At 39.2% G+C, this 20,246-nt stretch overlaps 1 protein-coding gene across 1 annotated transcript in view; it reads right to left on the reverse strand.

Moving 5' to 3' along the window:
• Positions 1 to 20,246, reverse strand: part of RNF217 (ring finger protein 217) — a 28,107-nt gene that overhangs the window by 2,136 nt on the left and 5,725 nt on the right. Inside the window, exons 2-4 of the mRNA XM_009325642.1 lie at positions 17,718 to 17,882; positions 9,280 to 9,481; positions 1,574 to 1,645 (exon numbers count right to left, since the gene is read on the reverse strand). Coding sequence (XP_009323917.1) covers positions 1,574 to 1,645; positions 9,280 to 9,481; positions 17,718 to 17,882 — 439 coding nt within the window. The remainder of the gene's footprint in view (positions 1 to 1,573; positions 1,646 to 9,279; positions 9,482 to 17,717; positions 17,883 to 20,246) is intronic.

A 20,246-nucleotide genomic window follows, 5' to 3' on the forward strand; every position in this document is an offset into this window, starting at 1 on the left:
ACATTGGAACAGGCTGCCAGGGAAGTGGTTGAGTCACCATCCCTGGAAGTATTTAAAAGATGTGTAGATGAGGCACTTAGGGCCATGGTTTAGTGGGCATGGTGGTGTTGGGTCGACGGTTGGACTCGATCTTGGAGGTCTTTTCCAACCTTAATGATTCCATGATTCTATGAAATGGTGTAAAATGGTTTTCAGCTGTGATACCGAGATTACTTTAACAGTTATGTTGGCAATAAATACTGCTGTAATTACATCAAACCCAAAACTTTCCTATAAATAATCAATGCTTTTGGAACTACTCATACTGTTCTTCTTGATTGTATCTTATCTGGCCATACCTAGGATGGGACTTCAATGGCATACTGGGTATTATTGCTATTGTATTACTGCAAAACCCTCTTAATTTTTAATATAAGCAAAAGAGTGGTTTTTTTCCCAACATAGATTATACCAGATAGGTGAGCAAAATAAGCTTTACTGGCATTAAGATGTCTTTATTGCCTATATTTTTGGCATAAAAATGCCACTAAAAAGAATATTTAAAGATCGATCTCTCTCTCTTCAGTGAGCCCAACTCAGAATATTGATACAGGAAAAAGATGCGTATTCTCAGTCTAAATACTGAAATTAATAGCAATATTCCTTATTTGGCCAGATGTAGTCTAGAAAAACTGTAATGGTATTTTGGTTACATACAACCTTATTAATGTAACTATCCTGGTATATTTTGGCTTTATTATGTCAAAATAAAGGTGTCACATCCCCACATGCCTCAGGGCTGGGCATACACTGCAAATTTTCAGTGGAGTAAGTAGTTTGGTGAAGAGTTGTGAAGCAGCATGATCCCCGACTGATGTATTACTGCAACATAAATAGTAGATATACACTTACATGAGCAAAGTTATACATTTACTGTTACGGCTTATTTCATTTCTGCGGGAGAATTCAGTTAAGCCAGGCAAAGAGCAGATTTGCTAGAATAACTACATCCACATTAATACAACCACGTTAACAGAGCTTTGATACTGTATCAAATGAGTTCACAGTACCGTTTTTTGTGATGGAATCCAGTCTGGCAGCCTATGCACTGAATCAGATTTTGAGATTGACTCATCCCAATTTGCTGCTTTGTTGTTGTTGTTGCATCTTCAAGCAGGAGGGCTCTTGGGACTATGCCTAGTGCTCCAAAAATCTTGTCATCTACATGGCCAAGATCTTAGAATTGTCATCCACCGGGGTGATTAAAGGGAGGGTCCAAGTCAGCCAGGCCCCAGGACTATGTTTAAATTACTCTGGCCTTTTTACTCGTTTAACTATACTAGTTAAAGATTTTGGTTCAGAGAACCAAATCATTGGGAAAAAAAAAAAATAAAGCTAATAGGCATAAAATGCAAGTAAGAAAAAAAAGATTCTAAAGAGAAATTTTTTAGAAAACAGTCATGTGCTTTATACTAAAACGGTATCTATGAAATTTGTACTTTGTGTCCATCTCTTCGATATGAAAATACTGAGATGTCATACAGAAAGCCACTGCAAAATCAGAATTAGACTCATTCACATATATAACTCTTACCTATTACAACAGCTATGGCTCCCAGTGCCAGTCCCAGGACCAGTATTAGGGGTGTAATGAGTAGTTTTCCAGCTGAAATGCAAAATTCATTAAACAATGCAAAGTAGGCCTTTTATTTTTCCCTTTCCAACCATCCATAAATATTTCCATATCAGACTCCCAAACGCTGGTTCATTTTTTTAATACTTTACCAGGATTCCTATCTGTAAATTCATCCCACAAATCCAGCTAGGAGCTATCACCACTCAGCCAGCTCCCTGCACACATGTCTCTCTGCCCTCTTCACCCACCACAACTCTCCGAGCACAGCTCATTTTGTTCATTAACAGTTAGCTTGCATTTACTTCTGTTTCCATTCTGAAATCCCTCAGGCACCGACAGGAATATGATAGCTATAAAGCTACTATCATTTGGCTTCTCCGGAATCCTACCGCGTAGCAACCAGCCTGGAAAGATGCCAAGCAAACCAGCATCTTGGAGAGAGTTTAGGTTAGCTCAGAGTGATGAGACCATCACCTCTAAATATGCTTCTGCTCGCTTTAAAAGGCTATGGTGAAGTCCTCGTGTACAGTTGTGATTTAGGTCTAAATCAAACCACAGCCAAGTCTATTTTGGATCAACACTTAAAAAGGATATGTTGCTGCTCTTACATGAGTAAGGCAGCAAGGTTGTGCAGCACACCGGCTGGAGCATAAGACTAAGAACAAATAAAGCGTGCTCACATTCTTTACTTCTGATGAGTTCATGATCTGTAGAGAGGCATGGAGGGAAGGCAGGGCTCCTTCGGAAACACTGAAGTTGAAACTGAACTTTGAACCCAAGTTATCTTTCTTGCATTGCATGCTTTCAACTGAACAGCAGCATCTCCCTGGCTGTGTTGGCTGAGCGGTTGGATCAAAGATGTCACCTGTCTCAGCTGTTCGAAAACGCAGCAGGGCAGGCATTTTTACTGATACCCCAGCAGCCTGATCAGGGATTTGAAATTAAGCAATTCTCTAAGTTAAGCATGTGTTTGAAAGATCACCTTTAGAAAGGGAGGAGAAGTGAGTTCGTTACCTCTCTCTCCCCTGCCCTTCCCTCTCTCAAGTCACCTGTATCAGATTTCAGTAAATGGATTACTTCATTCAATAATGATGTAAACCTCTCCATAACCTGAACCACTAATTTGGGCAGTCTGAAGGAAGAATGAGATATTTTGGAAATAATTACAGCAGTTAAATGAATTGATCCTTTTCATGCTCTGTTTTGATAGCTTTTAAATTTCATAGGAGTGTTGTGGGTGGGAAACATTAATTCCTAGAAGAAAAAAATTGGCAAATATTATTGATATTACTGTAGTTGCTAGGCACCCTAATGGTAGACCTTCTTGGGACTCTACTGCACTGCATTCTATACACACAGAAGTTGTCAGATAACTTATTCAAGTGCAGGCAGGAGAAGGAATGTAGAGTGATGGAAAACCTCAAGAAAACTCCAAAAATGAGCAATTAAAACCATTTAAAAACATGACCAGAGCCTTTAACAATTTCAAAGCAAAGCTTATAAAATATTGTTTTAAGGTATGAACTCTTTACTTTATTAATAACCATGTAATTAGAATGTTAGGAAATTGATGTTTGGTACCAAAATTATTAAAAACTTCAACCACTGAACTGGTGACTAAGTACACAGAAACAGAGTCTGCAGAAAGGGCTAAGCTAGCTTTTGACTGCAGTAATTTCTTTGCAGACACAAAGAACGGTTCCTAAGCTAATTCAGTTTCAGAACTTGTTTACTTACATTTGACAAACTAACTCAGAGCTGAAATAAAGCACGAGTGAGTGTCTTTTTCCTTCTGCCTGTGAATATGAAGTTATGAGTATTGTGTAGTTCCAAGACCTTATAGGATAAAATGGCCTTCCATCGTCATGGGACAGTATCTTCTTTTGGTTATCAATGCATTCTTTCTAAAGGTTAAGCTTTAAAACCAAAACAAAATACTCCTTATATATCTACCACATTTAAATCCTTTATCTTTCTTTACCTTTGTAAACTAAAATTAAGGAACAAGTTAACACAAGGTGAACAAGACTTGCACAAGTTACCACCAGTAAGAGTACAAACAGCAGCAATCACTGCAAAGCAGCAGCTATGTACCTTTTACTCCAATTATTTTTATCAGCATTGTATGAAACAATTGTAAAACACTCCATTTTATGTCTGAATTGAACATTACTTGTCTGAATTGAAATTTTTTTTTTTTTTTATTCCAGTTTGACACATACTGTTTGTTGTAGTGTGAAGGATTATGAGGTTCTTCATCAGAGAGGGAATTATGACACACCAAGAAATGCTGCTGAGACTAAGGACGTTTATTGCAGGCACTGAACTTCCCAAAGATCCACTGTCCTATGTCTGTTAGCTCCAGGACTGCTAGCAGAGAGAGCAAATGTAAAGCTTGCCTCAGAGCTGAATAGTATCTTGGGTCACTAGTCCACATGGTGAACGCAGCAGTAGGTTACGATAGCCAGTTTGGTAATGTTCAAAGCTAGTTTTTAAGGATAACTTAAAGAGAAACAGTTGTAAATAGAACAAGCCTAAAAAGGGAACCTTTTTACAATTCTACTCAAATTAATGAACAGTTTCTCTACTGGGTTGCTCAGCATGAAGATTTAGACAACTGTGGTAATCTAATAACTGTATTTGCAGGTGTCTCAGAGGAGTTGCATTACTTGTGATATAGAGAATGATGTTTTTCCGCAAAATGAGGAAACGTTTAGGGAAATGTGAGGGAGTATTTTTCCCTTGCATAACTTTGGGTTTGGTTGCGTGTTTTAGGGTAATATATACAAAACCCCACAAATCCTTAGAGAATTCTTTGCCATGTAAAAAATTAATGTAAGAGTTTTAAAAAACAAATTTGATCACTAGCATATGAGAAATAAAAAGTTTTGTCTTCTGATTCTAAATATCATTATATGTTTAAGCAGCAGAGCCACTAAAAGTATCTACTTACAAATTAAAACAGTCATATCTATGTAGATTTAAGTTCTAATACAAGTTTGCATCTGTTTTTAAAGAGTCCTATCAAGTATATATAGGAGACTTCTTACAAATCAGATCAATGTAAATGATAAAGTTGCTAATGAAGGTTGGATCCTAGAAATGCATGCTTCCTTCTGTGGTGCTCAAAGCCATGCATATATAAAGTAAATCTTGCACTGTCTTGGGACAGGAGTGCATGTCAGTCAGATCTGAAAACAGGCTGCTTTCAGAATCCTATTTGAAGTGCTGTTTACCATGCAAAAAACTTCATTTGCTTTAATAGCATCATTACATGTTGTGTTCTGTTACATATCCATGAAGTACCTAGCAATTGATTTTGAATAATTCACCCACCTGAATTCAGGTGGTCCTTCAGTGGCATCTTAAGTACATTTAAAGACAGCTGAACATGTTTTTCCTTTCTGTGCAATTCATCACTAACTCCAGTTACAACCAAACATCCTCCCTTCAAGAACTTTGTCAAATAATTACTATGAGAATGAAATCTGTAAGTCCACTGGGACTGAAGGATAAAAGCAATTTCACCGTACTGTACTGGTCACAGACAAAGTTTCTCTAAAAAATATGCTCGCTAAAGAGGGGAGAGAAATGTCATCAAGTTTGGAGACCACTTCTGCTCCCAATTTATTTTCTTCTCCCTGTGATTTCTATTACCTTTACAAAACCATTGGTTTATGAAGAAAAGTATGCCTGAATTTATGCTGCCATAAATGCTTTTCCTTATTTTTATTACAGAACAGTTTGTGATTGTAGGCACAAACATTTGGTTCTCAACAGAAACCACGACAGCATGCCAGTCTGCCATGAAGTGTTCTTTCCTTTCTACACACCCCACCCACCCAGATTTAGTAGAAACAAGCCAAAGAACCTTCACTACAAAATCACCACAAGTAAGTATTTCCTCTCCATAGCAAGAGAATAAAATAAAAAGTCATAGAAGAAAATCTAGCAACACCTCACCACTCTCCCACTGACAGCCATGATAACATCCTCTTAATTTCCACTACTCAGCCAAGTAGCAGAGGCATTTTACTACAGGAAATCCAACCTTTATTTCTTGCTATATGTTACTTAAATTTAGAGACTATGCTTCTAATGGCCTATTTCTCTGTTACCATCTCCTCTTTCTAACATCTTCTGCTGACTCCCAGAATGTACAGTAACAGCTGATGATGATAATGCTCCACTCTTGCCTGGTAACGTTTTAATGTATTAACATTTACAGTTCTAGCTACCAGGACATCTCTGAGCCTAGGTGTGATCCCTAACTGGAATTTAACATGTCTCGATTTTCAACTTCATCTTAAATGATTATGACTAGGAAGCTTCAGTTCAAAACAAAGCAACAAAAAAATATCAAAGATCATGACAAAGAACAATCTAATGGAGGGTCTATAAAAGAAAGACTGAGAGGGTAAGCAAGATATTATTTACTCAGTTTTATGATAAAAGTAGTAACCAATGAAATGATCAGCAATCTATTAAAAAAACGAAATCACACAAACACACAACAGAAGGATGAAAGTACTTTACACAACATAGTGAAATCTACATAGTGAAGTCCTACAGGCTCTACCAAAGATGACGTGGAAGCAAAAACTATAAATAATTTAAGAACTGCATAAATTGGTGAAGGATGCATCTATTGGTAATTATTAAGCAAAGGTTCAGATACAAAACTTAACTGAGGAAATGTCTAAAACAATGATTACTGGAACTACACAGTGAGTGAGATCTTATTTCAAATTGACCACTGTTGGGAACAAACTCACTATGTAGACCTTTACACTTGGCAACTAATTTGGGAATTTATTTTAAATTTTTTTTTTTTTTTTTTTAACTTCCCTGCCCCCCCCAGTTTTACATTTGCCCTATTTGCACAGATCAATTCTGGTGAAGTTTTACAAGGATAGCAGATCTTGTCAAGTTTCCACCATTCAAGATGGCAGAATCCACAAACTGAACTGACACTGTATCACAGTTTGAGATTATACCATCTCGAAAGAAAAATGTCAGGAGATATAACCTTACAACAACATAATGCCTTCTTAAAAAGGTGTGTGCACGCCCACATGTGTGCTTGTGTAGAAAAAAGTTTAATAAATAAATAAATCAAGACTGGCTCACATATGCCAATCACAGCCAAAATCTAATCCAATGGAGGAAGAGCAGTGAGCTGAATTCCTGAATCCTAATTTGATGTAAATTGTTCAAACATCTATTTTTTTATTTTCAAGTGTGAATGCTGTTAGGGCTCTGGAGCGTTTTGATAGTTATTCATACACTGTATCAAGATCAATATTAAAATACAGCGCTCTAGAGATGACTGAGGGATTTAGGGTCATGGGTATCAATGCAGAATTCTTTGAATCACTGTCAACTTGGGTGTTAAGCTGTTGTAAAAACGAGGGCAATTACTACATGTGCTGGCAGGTTCAGCTAGCTCTGTCTCTATTCAAATGATGACCATTCCTGTAGAAAATAACACTGTATGACAGAGGTAGTCCTGGAGAGAAATTTTTAATAGAAAACCCTATGAGAAATTTAAGCTGAGGCTTTAAGCTTTGCTAATCTCTCTTGGTTTACTAATTAAGGCAAATCACAAGTACACTTGCAAACAGGAAACAAAAGTAAAATATATCTTCTCTATATGCACTTTATAAATATGAACATATACATCTTTCACCACTGAACTTTAACTGATATATGCACTTCCACATTTCTTTACTGCCTCCAAGTCACTGTTTGCAAATAAACTAATTTTCTTTCTTACTAGTGAAAGCTGTCTCTTTTTAAAAGGAAAAGGTTGTGCATTATTGTTTCCTAAAAAAAAAAACAAACCAGGAAGATAGAAAATAATTTTAGTAGTAGTTATTCACATGCAGTACATGCGCCTGTATTTTGGACTTCGTATGTGGCATTAAAACATGCTAACTGCATATTCAGATACCTTTCATGTAAACCATTGCAAATATTAAGACAATAATAATGTTAGTTTTGGCAGATCTATGTTTTGGTAAGAAACACTTATTTTATATTTGTATATCAATTGTACATAGAAGGTTTAATCTTGGAATAACATTACCCATGACTCTGCATGTGAGCAGCACAGAATTGGTAATGTCTCTGAGCACAATCCCTTGCTATCACAGATACTGATTCCACCAAATATACCAAGATCCATTTTAAAACAGCTTACATTGTTTGCCATTGTGGCTTTTACTGAAAGCTCTTCTGAAACCTTACTTTGCAATGGCCCTTGAAATTTAAGCTTAAATTTATTCATGAACAGTTTATACCCACGTGCTTTAGTGCCAGCACCGTCTTTAATCTAGACAAGATCTTCTCATGTGTTGGAATTTATCTCTACAAAATGTATCAGAGTAGGCATGCCAATAATTTTGAATTTTTATCCACTTTCTTATTTATTTCTGTATCTTTAATTCACCTCTCTCAAAGTTTGTTCTAAAGCCTTGCGAGTTCCTGAGGTCAAACTAACGGGCCTGGATGACTTATTGTCATTTGTTAAACGAGCATTCCAGGTTTGCGAGTCTCCCACAACTTTGCAGATCAGCAAGATCAGCATTCTTATTACCAGGCCTATGAGTCTGTGTGCCAACTCTTGTGTTACTCTAAAATGGAAATCACCTGGTTTTCTTACTGGAACATGTTTGCCTCAGGAGTATTGTTTTCACCGCAGGTCTGCTGACTGCTATTTCCACACGTTCAGTCTCTTACCTTTACCTCTACATTCGACATCAACAATTGATAAGCTCAAAGCATTTCCTCATCCTAGGTGAATTCCAAGTCACCTCCTATTTCTATGCCTTAATTCAAAGTACCAAAGGTCCCATTTTCCTTAACAGGTCCCCGGTTTTGGACACCTACTACGACCATTTCCTATAAGGTTACAGATAGCTTTACATGCTGTAAACTCACTACGACTATAGTTAATGCATATGCAAGATATGACATAAGGTAATAACCTACTTTGTTACCTATTTTTCCTGTGCTTCCGTAGGTTGAAACAGGTATACACCTGGTTCAAAAGCAAATTAGGAGTGCCTTTTTTTGTTTTTTTTTTTAAATAAACAGAAAAAAGTCAAGCTTTTGGCATTATGATCCTGCGAGATAAATTAATGTATATAGTTGTATTTTGTTTTAAGCTGGATTTTATCTGAACCGAAGCTAACAGGTAAAAGATAAGTATCCTCCTATTTAAACGGGCTAACCTGAGTAGTTTGGTTTTTCAAAACCAGGTCAGGTTCAAATCCAAACAACGCTTTATTCAAATTCTTGACACAGAGGTTCATTTAAAAAAAGGTTCCTGCTCTGATCCATTTCTCCTATATGCTTTTAGAATAACGACCACAGCCAGCAACATGCATATTGACAGTATTTTTCCAGTTTGCTTACGTATTATTAAAAAGGGTTAGGAAACAGAAGCTATCAGAAGAGGACACAATACTTATTCATACACAGTCCACGGAGTGCAAACACTATGTATTTAAATATATTTAACAAACCACCTTTTACATAACTAAACAACAGGCTGCCCATCTGATACTTTAAACCGATAGTTTTTATTTAACTATTATTGCCCCCCGCCCGCCCCATCACCTCATTGTGCAGCTCTCCACAAGGAACATTTATTCACTCACCACAGACAGAGCCTCGCACTAATCTCCTTAAATGTGGTCTCTCGGGGAGGTAGCGGTATTTGCATCCAAAGATACTGAGGTTTGAGGTGTGATCTCCGAAGAACCGGAGCTGGCGGTATCTCTCCCCACAGCGGTAACAGAAATTAGTGTTACACTGTGAACAAGTCATGTGGTCACACCCTTCTGTTCTCTGGATGTGGATCTGTATGAGCGGAAGAAAAAAAAGAAAAGATTATTTTTCCCCCCCTCCCTAAGCACAGGAAAGTAGGCACTACCCCGTGCAGTCCATGCATCAGATGAAAAGACACTGCAAGCAACCCCCTGTTTAACTCAGCATTTGCATTAATTAATACCGCAGCTGTTCTAAGACAATAATGGTTTTCTAAGGCACGTTTCAGAGCATCAAACACGAGTTACAGTTGTTTCCAGATTTCCATACATAATTTCCTATCTAATCCTCCTTCTCAGTTTAAAAACTCGGTATCAGATGAGAATCTGAGTGATCCTTGCCCTTACTGAAAACTTATTTTTATTACTGAAGTAGACACATTAGCACCAAACTTTATTAAAAATAAAAGCAGCACAGTAAATATAGTTATGAACTCTGTTTGACCCCTCCATGGATGGGTTTCCTTCTTATGCCACCTGTGGCCCCACTCCCTTTCCCATTACCATCACAAATTGATTTGGCATTTTGTAATAAACACCAGAAAGGCTCTGCTGTTAGAGTGAATGATTTGAAAAGTATGAGGTTTTTTTGGTTTGGGTTTTTTTTTTTTGGTAAAAAAAGAAAGATTCCACAAATGGTATGAAAAAAATTACACCAAGCTTTCATAATGCCCACAGTACAGAATGAAGCTGGGCTGCCTAGGTTCTACACCCATTTTTCTGCTGACAGCCTGCATAAATAGCTCCATTTCTGTATCTCCATGTACACTTCTGCAAAACTGGTACATTTACCTACTTTGCACAGATTTGGTAAGGTTTTAGTTAATAGTTCTGAGAGTTTTAGGAGAGAGGGTAGTCCTGGGGCTGAGTATTTCACTAAATCAACTACGATTACACAGCTACTTCTATATCCTGCCAACTAAAAATATAGCTAATGGGGTGGTGAACACACACTTTTCCTAGCTCACAAAATTGCTAAGACCCCCCTGTCCCGAGACCATGCTCCACAGTGGAATGGCAGATAAAATTACCTTATAACTGAGGTTGGAAGTGACCCTCAGAGGTCATCTATTTTAACCCCTGGCTCCAAACTGGGCTAACTTCAAAGTCAGATCAGATTGCTCCAGGCCTCATCCCACTAGATTTTAAGTGGGAGGTTTTTTCCAAGTATGGATATGTCACAGTCTCTTTGAGCAACCTGTCCCATGCTTCACCACCTTCCCTGGGAATATTTTTTTCCCCTACATCCAACTGGAATTTTATTTGTTGAAACTCGCAACGGATAAATGAATGCCTCCTGAAATTCTTATCCATATCTACATGTATTTATTCTGCAGGGGATTACAGGTAAAGACAAGGCATCAATACTCAACAGCCCTGCAAGCACCAGAGATGCTGAAAGCTCAGGTACAACTGAAGCTCTCACCTCAAGAGAGGCTTGTGACTCCTGGGGTATCCGACATTCTTGGGAGGGTCAGGTGTGTTTGTTTTTTGGTGCTGATCAGGGTTCATCTGGGATCCGAGAAATCTCGCTCACCCGAACAGCTACTGAAACTGCCACTTTATACATGTAACAAAGTGATGTTTTCCACCAGCAATACTTCTGGTAAAAGATTCCAGGGCAGATGTAGTTAACAGTAGTTCCAGGTACACCTGCCAACATCCCTGTGCCAACAGTAGTGATCTCAGAATTCATATTTCTACACTTTCAAATGCTTCTTTTACACATAAGAGGGGAAAGACATTCACAAAAGAGACGATTGGGCTACAAAACATTATTTTCTAGTGGGCAAGTATTCTAGTGGACTTGCATTTATCCCATAGAAGGGATGCAGATAGACTGACCAAGCAATCATCCCCCTCTACCCTGAGGAAGCCTGCTGTATCACAGGTGCCCTGTTTTCCAGAAGCACCTGAAAAAATACCATTACTGATGAGCTTTATAAGCCACTTGACTTCAAAACTTTCACATTTAAGCACTGACTGCAAGCAAAGTGGAAAGAAAAGTCTACCCAATATTGTAACAACTTAAGCATAACTTCTGACGTTACACACTATTTTCTTCTAAAAGGGATATTGTTAGTTTGACTTTTGCTTTTACTTTTCAGGTTTTATATGAAAAAATGTTGACCCTGCTCACAGAGCCATAGTTTATTTAATTTAATCCGGAAGAGATTTAATTTCAGTTCAAGTTAAATACATTAAGTCACTATTAAAATTCCTTAACAAATTAACTTTAAAATTTAATTCCAATTAGTTTTTTAGGGGACTTAAATTCAGACAGCAACTATACAGAATTTTGTAATTTTAGAGGTACCTTTCCTTCTCTGCTGATTCAATGACATATCACCACCTTAAAAATGTAAATGAGGGAATTAGATCTTATGACACAAATGAGAATTAACTGGTTGGTTTTTTTCCTTTTCGAATCAAGACGGTTGAATTCTCCTTTCTCTTCTCCAACTTATCAACCCAATCTATTAAGTTACCATCCATCCTAATTGAAAATCTGTACAAGCCTGGAGCCTATAAAAACCCTAGATGCAAACCAAAACTACTTCACATTTCAAAAATAAATTTATTTTCTTTAGTAGTAAGAACTTCAAGGAGCTGCTGGCAATAGCTTTATACATTCTACCACCAATACCTTTAAGAAATACCCACCTCTTGGACACTGCCTGCCATCCTTCTACCCATGCTTTCCTAGAAGCATCCCAGCTCCAGTTAGCCAGGCACCACTCTTAAACCACTTCTGAATCTACTTGCTTCTGCTTAAAATCCTCCAGACATACTGTCCTCTTAAAACAAAGAGCTTGATATAAGATTTATTTTCTTACGGACACATATTGTAATTACAGGTACTTTATCTTTGCTTCTTCAAAAAGTAAAGTATTAAAAAAATGTTAGTGAACACTTATCTGCACATATGTAACCGTCTTCAAAAGCTGCAAATTTGGAACAACTGGTTATGCTTGCCTGTATTTTTTGTTGCAAAAAATTTTCCCTATTTTAGTGAGGAGAGACTTCATTAAAAAATGAAATAAAAAAACCCCTACCTTAGATGTGGGGCTTGGACTCCCTATCATACGCACGCAGACTGACAATGCCAGATGGACGTTGTACGATTTGGCCAGGCTGTTTCGAGCCTAAGACATGACAGCTCACCAGATCAACTTCAGCTCTGGTTTGCATGGATGTGCCTCCCTCCCCTCAGGATAATCCACTACCAGAGATGGATTACAAATCTATAGGGTGGGAAAGCGATCACCGATGGGTCAGATATCACACAAGTGCTCCTGCTCCGTTGGCAATACCGCGGCACGCAGCCGGGGGAATGCACGGGGCCAGGAATGCGGCTCACTAAAGTCAGCTGCGGCCGTGCGGGGTTCGGTGCCTTGTAAGGGCAGGCTCCCCAGCAGCACGGTGGGAGTGGAGGAGGCAAGGTGAGAGCACAACCGCTGCAAGCCCAGCTTCTGCCTCCAAGCATTCAGTCGGTGTTACTGGCTTCATCCTGCACCCAGAGCCTGCTCAAACCCAAAGACGTACCCTCACCTTACGGGGCAAGGTTTAGTCATTCAGAAACCCAAGAATGGCTCCCAGAACAAGAGGGGTGAAAATTACACACCAACGGGAAAGCACACAGAGCTCAGAGTCTTAAGGAAACAACTGAAGTAGCACAGTGGCTATTTCAGACTCTCACTTTACCCCCTCTGCACGTTACATGTCCTCTCACAGAAATTTTCCAGGAAAATCTCTTCCAAGAGATCTGAGGATGAGTGGCCATTTCTCCTCCACTCCTTCTGAAGAAAACCTGGTGCACAGCTTTATCCCTTCATATACAAGCAAGGACTCTCCTCCCTCCAGAGGACGAGAAATAATTTGCAGAGCACCTTCAAAAACTATGCCCCGAGTTATTTGATAATGCTCATATTAATCAGAACAGTAAATCCACAGATAAGAAGTACATACTCCTTGATTTGCATTGACATCTTTGTTTACTTAAATTGCTGCTGCTGTTTGAAGCTTTCTAAGCTAGAGCTGCTGTTTGGTGTTTCCTCATCACTCAGACAGTGATGTTTTTGAAATCTGTGGTAAGATAACACCAATATGAAATACTTCCTTGGTTTACTGTACTGTAAAAGCAGTTGTGGAAAAAAGGCATTTTGCTGCAAACATGTTGTCGCAAGAAATTGTTAAAAATAAAACCCTAAAACAGTAGTGGAGACAGACAAATAAGGTTATAGATTTTATGAAAAGGCATCTAATAATATGTAGCAAATTTGCACTCATTAGCCAGCTCCCTCTAGAACAAGACTAGCACTTTTTGGACAAGTCTTGTTGAGAAAAATGGTCTACACTGAGTTTCTGAAAATAGTGTATAACAAATTTGGAAAAGGCTCTATTAAAAACAAAAAATACGTAAAAAATTAAGATACAGTTTAAAAAAATAGCATTTTGTAGTATTTCCACACTGACATATAGTCACAACATGAATCTACAATTACATACAATTATAAACACCAGAGGGATGGGATGCCATCCAGAGGGACCTGGGCAAGCTCGAGAAGTGGGCCTGTGTGAACCTCATGAGGTTTAACAAGGCCAAGGGCAAGGTCCTGCACCTGGGTCGGGGCAACCCCAGGTATCAACACAGGCTGGGGGATGAAGGGATTGAGAGCAGCCCTGCCGAGAAGGACTTGGGGGTACTGGTGGATGAAAAGCTGGACAGGAGCCAGCAATGTGCACTCGCAGCCCAGAAGGCCAATTGTATCCTGGGCTGCATCCAAAAAAGCGTGGCCAGCAGGTTGAGGGAGGTGATTCTGCCCCTCTACTCTGCTCTGGGGAGACCCCCATCTGGAGTACTGCGTCCAGCTCTGGAGCCCTCAGCATAAGAAAGACACGGACCTGTTGGAGCGGGTCCAGAAGAGGGTCATGAAGATGATCAGGGGGATGGAACACCTCTCCTCTGAAGAAAGGCTGAGAGAGTTGGGGTTGTTCAGCCTAGAGAAGAGAAGGCTTCGGGGAGACCTTATTGCAGCCTTTCAGTACTTAAAGGGGGCTTATAAAAAAGATGGCGGCAAACTTTTTAGCAGGGCCTGTAGCGACAGGACAAGGGGGAACGGCTTTAAACTAAAGGGGGGTAGACTGAGACTAGATATAAGGAAGGAATTTTTTACACTGAGGGTGGTGAAGCGCTGGCACAGGTTGCCCGGAGAGGTGGTGGATGCCCCATCCCTGGAAACATTCAAGGTCAGGTTGGACGGGGCCCTGAAGAACCTGATCTAGTTGAAGATGTCCCTGCCCACAGCAGGGGGGTTGGACTAGATGACCTTTAGAGGTCCCTTCCAACCCAAACGATTCTATGATTCTATGATTTTGACAGCGTGTAACATTTTTATTTGCTTATGTAAGCATATCTTAGTAATAGCTTATATTTACCTGGTCTATTAGATGCACTAAAGCTGCGTCCACATACAAGAAAAAGTAATCAAGTTTAAGTTTATTTTACAGTGCCTGCTAGTATCCACATTACAAAGGATTACGTTCTTTCAAAGCACTTACCAAAACCTCTGAAAAACTTGTGAATACTTGCCTAAGGATCTGCCTATATATACACACACCATAAGAGTGTTCCCGTTTTCTCACCTGCATGCCCAGGCAAGACAGTAATTGTGCATTCTACTTCTCCGTGGTACGGCTACTTAAAGAAAGAGTCTGTGTGTATATGTGTCTGTGTATATATAATTATCTCCAGAAGATATCTGTAAAATATGGTCACAGTTTACACTGTAATCAGTATCACACTTTGAAAGTTACCAGTAATTTTACAAGTTATCTCAGTAAATAAATTCTACCTCTACTGAAGTTTCTACCTTTAATTTAGCTTCAGTTTTAGCATAAAGATTGAATACTAATATCTTGACATGCACGATATAATCTTGACTTTTCCTCCATCTGTTTGTCAATTTTGGCTGCTGCAAATTTTTAACCAAAACATGAAAGAGGTTCTTTAAGTAGAATATATGCACATATCAGAATAAAATATGTTGTCACCTGAAACATTGCCTATGTGGATCTAGAACAAGGATAAATCAAATAGTATGTTACCAACTCTGTTTTCTCTGTCATTCTTTTCCCTATTTTATTTGGAAATATGATTGTCATCTGATTTGATGTTATTTTATATAGAGGTTTGGGGGGGGTGGGGTGGCTGAAGAGAGAGGCAGAGAAAGTATTAGCTCCAATCCCCCTGACTCCAAATTGTAAACTGTTGGTATGTTTATCCCCATGTGAGCAGACATCTATTAATGCTTTGATGAAGAAAGCTGCATAAGATGTATTTTTTATAACTACTCAATAACTGATTAAGAAAGAAAAAAGAAAAAGAACAGTACCACTTACTGCTAAGTGGTTCTTTTGATTACTTGCTAGTTATAGATTTGATTTAAAAACGAACAATGTGTTGATAGAAACAGTTTGGAGGTTGTAGGCAGGAAGAATTTTTTTCACCTCTGAAGAAAAAAGTATCAGGAGTGGGGGTAGCAACACAGTTTATGAAAAGGTTGAACTCCCTCTTCAATATTAACTTATAATACCACATTACCAGAAAGGACTTGTTAACAAAGGTTCTTTTTCTGTGCTAGTTTCATAACTTTCCATACTGCCTCCCACCATGCAGGAGGTTTTGTTTTCTTTTGATTAAGAAACAAAACCTAAAGTCTTTTTGAAATTAATAGCCAAACTCATGCAACTTCAGGCTTCAAAATTAGTGACTTAACCTGCGTAAGTTTCAAGCGTCCAGCCTTTTCTTTTGAAGACAGTGAAAACAGTTGTATATTTGGCATTTTAAGTTTAAAACTTCTTAAGGATAAACATGTTAGGGTTAGCAGTTTTAGTCCCTTTCTCTTTCCAGCTAGCAGCCCTCTTCCCCCTGCTTTTCCACATTCATACTTTTTTGCTTGGTGCATTTTCTTCTTCTTTTTTTGGACAACTTAACTCAATAGTTACATCATTCACATTGTCATAAAATCTGAATCTAGACACAAGTCAAAGAATTAAAAACAAAACACATACTTCTTCCCACTCCAAAAGGAACAAAGTTTATAAAAGGATTTTACTGTAAGATTTCCCAGAAAGTGAGCATTTTTAGAACTGGCTCAAACCTATCAACTCTTACCAAACAGCAAACTGTTAAAACTCTTAAAATGTCACGTGTGCACAGGAGGGAGGGTAAACAACCGACTGCTGATTTCAGAGCTTTCTGAATTTTTCTTAGTGTTTTGAAATTTTTCAATTTCAAGCTATGGCATCACAGGCATTTCTTTCTCCAAGACCAAAATAAAATACTTAGTAAACTGATAAACATTCTCTTATTTGTGCAGGGTAAGGCTCAAAGTGTGACAAAAGTATACTTTGGACATTTGGAAGTAAGTCTTCCCATTCAATATTTATTTCCTATCAAATGTTCCAGTTTCCTTATTTTGTCCTCTCTATGAAGTAGATGTACAGCAATAGAAAGGTTCAGCTTACGTACTCCCTTTCAAAAAAAAAGTCTCCCACCACCATGGTGCTCTCAAGGTTTTGACTTACTTCTCTGTCAGTAGCTGGAGATAAGTGCTGTGAAAAAAAATAGTGAACAAACATAATGGCATAATGGCCACCTTCATTAAGGGCAGCCAGGGCAGGGGCATGCGGGGCTGTTGCATCTTATTTGAGTAGTGGGAAATACTTCCTATCCTGGAAGAGATTAATGACATTTGTAGGGTGTGGGACTGCACTTCAGTGTTGAAAATTAAACTAATTTGTGAGAAAGGCTTGTGAAGAGCTGACATTTAATCCTAAAAAACTTCTGGTTTTGCCAAATCTTAGTGTCTCCCTTAGTTAACTTGTTGATAGAGTACTTTCTGCCTTACTCAGAAATTGAATTCACCCAAGCTGTTTGGAAAACCTGACAAAGGGCATCATATTTCTCTAAAACTTTATTTTAGGAATAATTTATTCTGTAATACATATTCATTATAAGCATACATCAAAGCACTCTCTTACAATTTCCATAATGTTGCTTTTACATGCAGAGATTCTGCAGAATCAGTCTGGGAACCAGCAAGTAAAACATCTGACTTGTTTTTCTCAGTGGGTCATTGACAAGAATCTGCACAGCAAGCGTGAATTCCATTTCCAATGCCGAGCAGAAGCTACAAATATTTACTTTAAATACATATTTAAACGGTTTGAAGCCACTGTCTGCAAGCCAAGGGAGAGCCGCTCACCTTGCATTTTGGACACTTTTGGGCATTCCTCTGCCCGTGTTCGATTTCGTTGGCCCAGTGACGCAACAGCTTGTCTCCCTTCTTGTATTCTTTGCAGTTAACGCCTTCATGCCAGGGAGAGTGGCACTTGAAACACCAGACAAATTGGCAAGACGGACACTGGATCTGTACAAATGAGAAAACACCACATGTTTACAAGCTGGGCGCTGACCCAGCTGGAAAGCCTGTTTTAAAACCACTGCTCTTTAATTAAGAGAGTAGCTGCCCAGCAAAGGTCTAACATCTTTTGAAATGTCTGTTTTAAAAATCACAAGAAGTTGCGGAAGCTAACTTTTTCTCTCTTTTAAAAAGAAAAAGAACATACAGAACTAATTGCTAAAGCCAGGAAAGGCCCCAGTCAAACAAAGCAGAAGTAACTTGGTTTAAGCATAGGAACTGCTTCCCGAATTCACCGCGTGGCTCAAATGCCAAAAGGCAAAATCCAGGAAGCTTATTTAGTTGCCTCCAATACATGTGTGAGATCACCTAAAAATTAGCAGCCAGTTTTCAGTGCGGTGGATCTCAGTCTTCTAGTTATAAACTTCACCGCCAAGGCTATTACCAGGGAGTACCTGGTCTTCTGAAGGGGCTCTACAGAGCCCAGAATGGGTTACAAAGCTTATATTAGAAGTGGTCCTGGGAAAAGGGGCTAAGAGCAAGGGTCTCAACCAAGAGCCACAACTACCACCTGGAAGTCAGGCACCTCCTTTTGCTCTTGATTGCATAAGGGTGAGCTGAGGCTGTGCCAAACAGCCCGCTTGCTACAGACCACACCTAACGGCAAAAATCACAAGCCAACTCCTTAAATTGAGAAAGGATCTATTCTTCCCACTCCCTGGGTTTTAAATCATTGCGTCAAACACATATCATCATCATCATGTCTTCCTCCAGAGCCTGGCTATTTTTTTGAAAAAAGCTATGGCAGCTGCTGTGTTTGTAGAAGTAGTAAATAGAGGCACATTGCAGGTGCTTGTCTGATGAAAGACAGGCCTCCTACCTGGATCGTGATTAAGGAAAGCAAGAACTAGAAGCCACATTAGAACCACAAACATCTAAGCTCCTGCAACGTCTTCACTTCTGCTGTGTTTGGCAGCAAAACGCCTCAGCCTGAAAGACGGGACGGCACATCTCTCAAGCAACTGCTGAGCCCTGTCCTCCAGCTCCAGTTGCAGCCCATGCCTGGAACTGCCCTGGCTCTGTACCAGCTGATGGACGGGACTGAGGAACTCAACCAGCCAAAAAAGGCTTTTTGGTTGTACGTGTGTCCAGACCTGGTTCACCACCGAACCACGGACATGTCTGTGCTGGCCATGCATGGTGTGGAGGTGCTGTTCAGGAAACTACATCCTAGGGTGTAGTCACATGCAAAGCCCCCAAAATGTATTTCCGAAGTCCTCACTCCCACCAGTTGCCGTGCCCTCTGCTCAGACACACTGACTGGCGGTGTGCTGCCTCGGCTCCAGTTAGAGTCCAAAGTAGGCCCTCTGATCTCTCTTAAGTATTTTGCTGGGGGGCAGCCAAAAATTATTTATATGTGCAATTCCTACATCCGTCACTACCAGCATGCTAATACAAAGCTGACCTGATCTCTGATGCGTGACTGAGAAATGAAGCTGTCTGCTACCCTTAATGCTATTTCCTAGAGTTCTATACACAGAGAGAGCATTTAGGTTTTTGTCTTTAATGGCTCACATTAAAAACCTAACTGACACAACGGCTCAAGCTGAGCATTTTTATGACTCTAGCTGACCCATTTTTCAGTGGTTGTCTTTAGCTTCACCTGCAGAAAGCGAATTTTTTTTTACACTGCAGCAGTGTCTAACAGTCATAGCTTCATTTGTATAAAGTGATGTATCTCTGTCTGTGCAGCACTGTTCAACCAAATATTTTACCTTTAATGGTGGACTATATGATGTGCTGCTCAATGCATCACTTCAGCTTACCTCTTTATGCCAATCCACATCTATAGATCAGCAAGTGCAAGAATGGGAGTTAATGATCAAGAGAATGAATAATTTTCTCACTACCCATGAGACAGCATTTCCCTCTCCAGGATCCTTTGCCTGGGCATAAGGCTGAAGTGCAAAGAAAGGAAGCAGCATCAAGAAGTTGACAGATTTTCTTCTTATTACAACACATTAACATTTTAGTTGCTTACCATCTACTAGTCGTTATCCTCGTAAAAAAAAAAAAACCACAAACCATCGTACATGCATTTAAGTGTTAGAACACATACACTTCCTTCATATCAAGCAGACTCAAAGAGAGAATAATATTAAAATGGATGAAATTCTGATATCCCGTACCCCGTGCAAGTGTGACTTACTGCTTTCTATAGCTACAAAGTGACATTTTTGCTAAGGCACACAGTAAGATACCTCACACAGAAGAAAACTGCACTTATCACATGCTTCCTGTCAATGAAATAAGTTGCTGAAGACACAAGCAGGCAGCACAAAACCAGGAAAGAACAACAAATGAAACTTGTTT

This window comes from Pygoscelis adeliae, unplaced genomic scaffold, assembly GCF_000699105.1.
Source record: "Pygoscelis adeliae isolate BGI_AS28 unplaced genomic scaffold, ASM69910v1 Scaffold54, whole genome shotgun sequence".
Taxonomy (NCBI): domain Eukaryota; kingdom Metazoa; phylum Chordata; class Aves; order Sphenisciformes; family Spheniscidae; genus Pygoscelis; species Pygoscelis adeliae.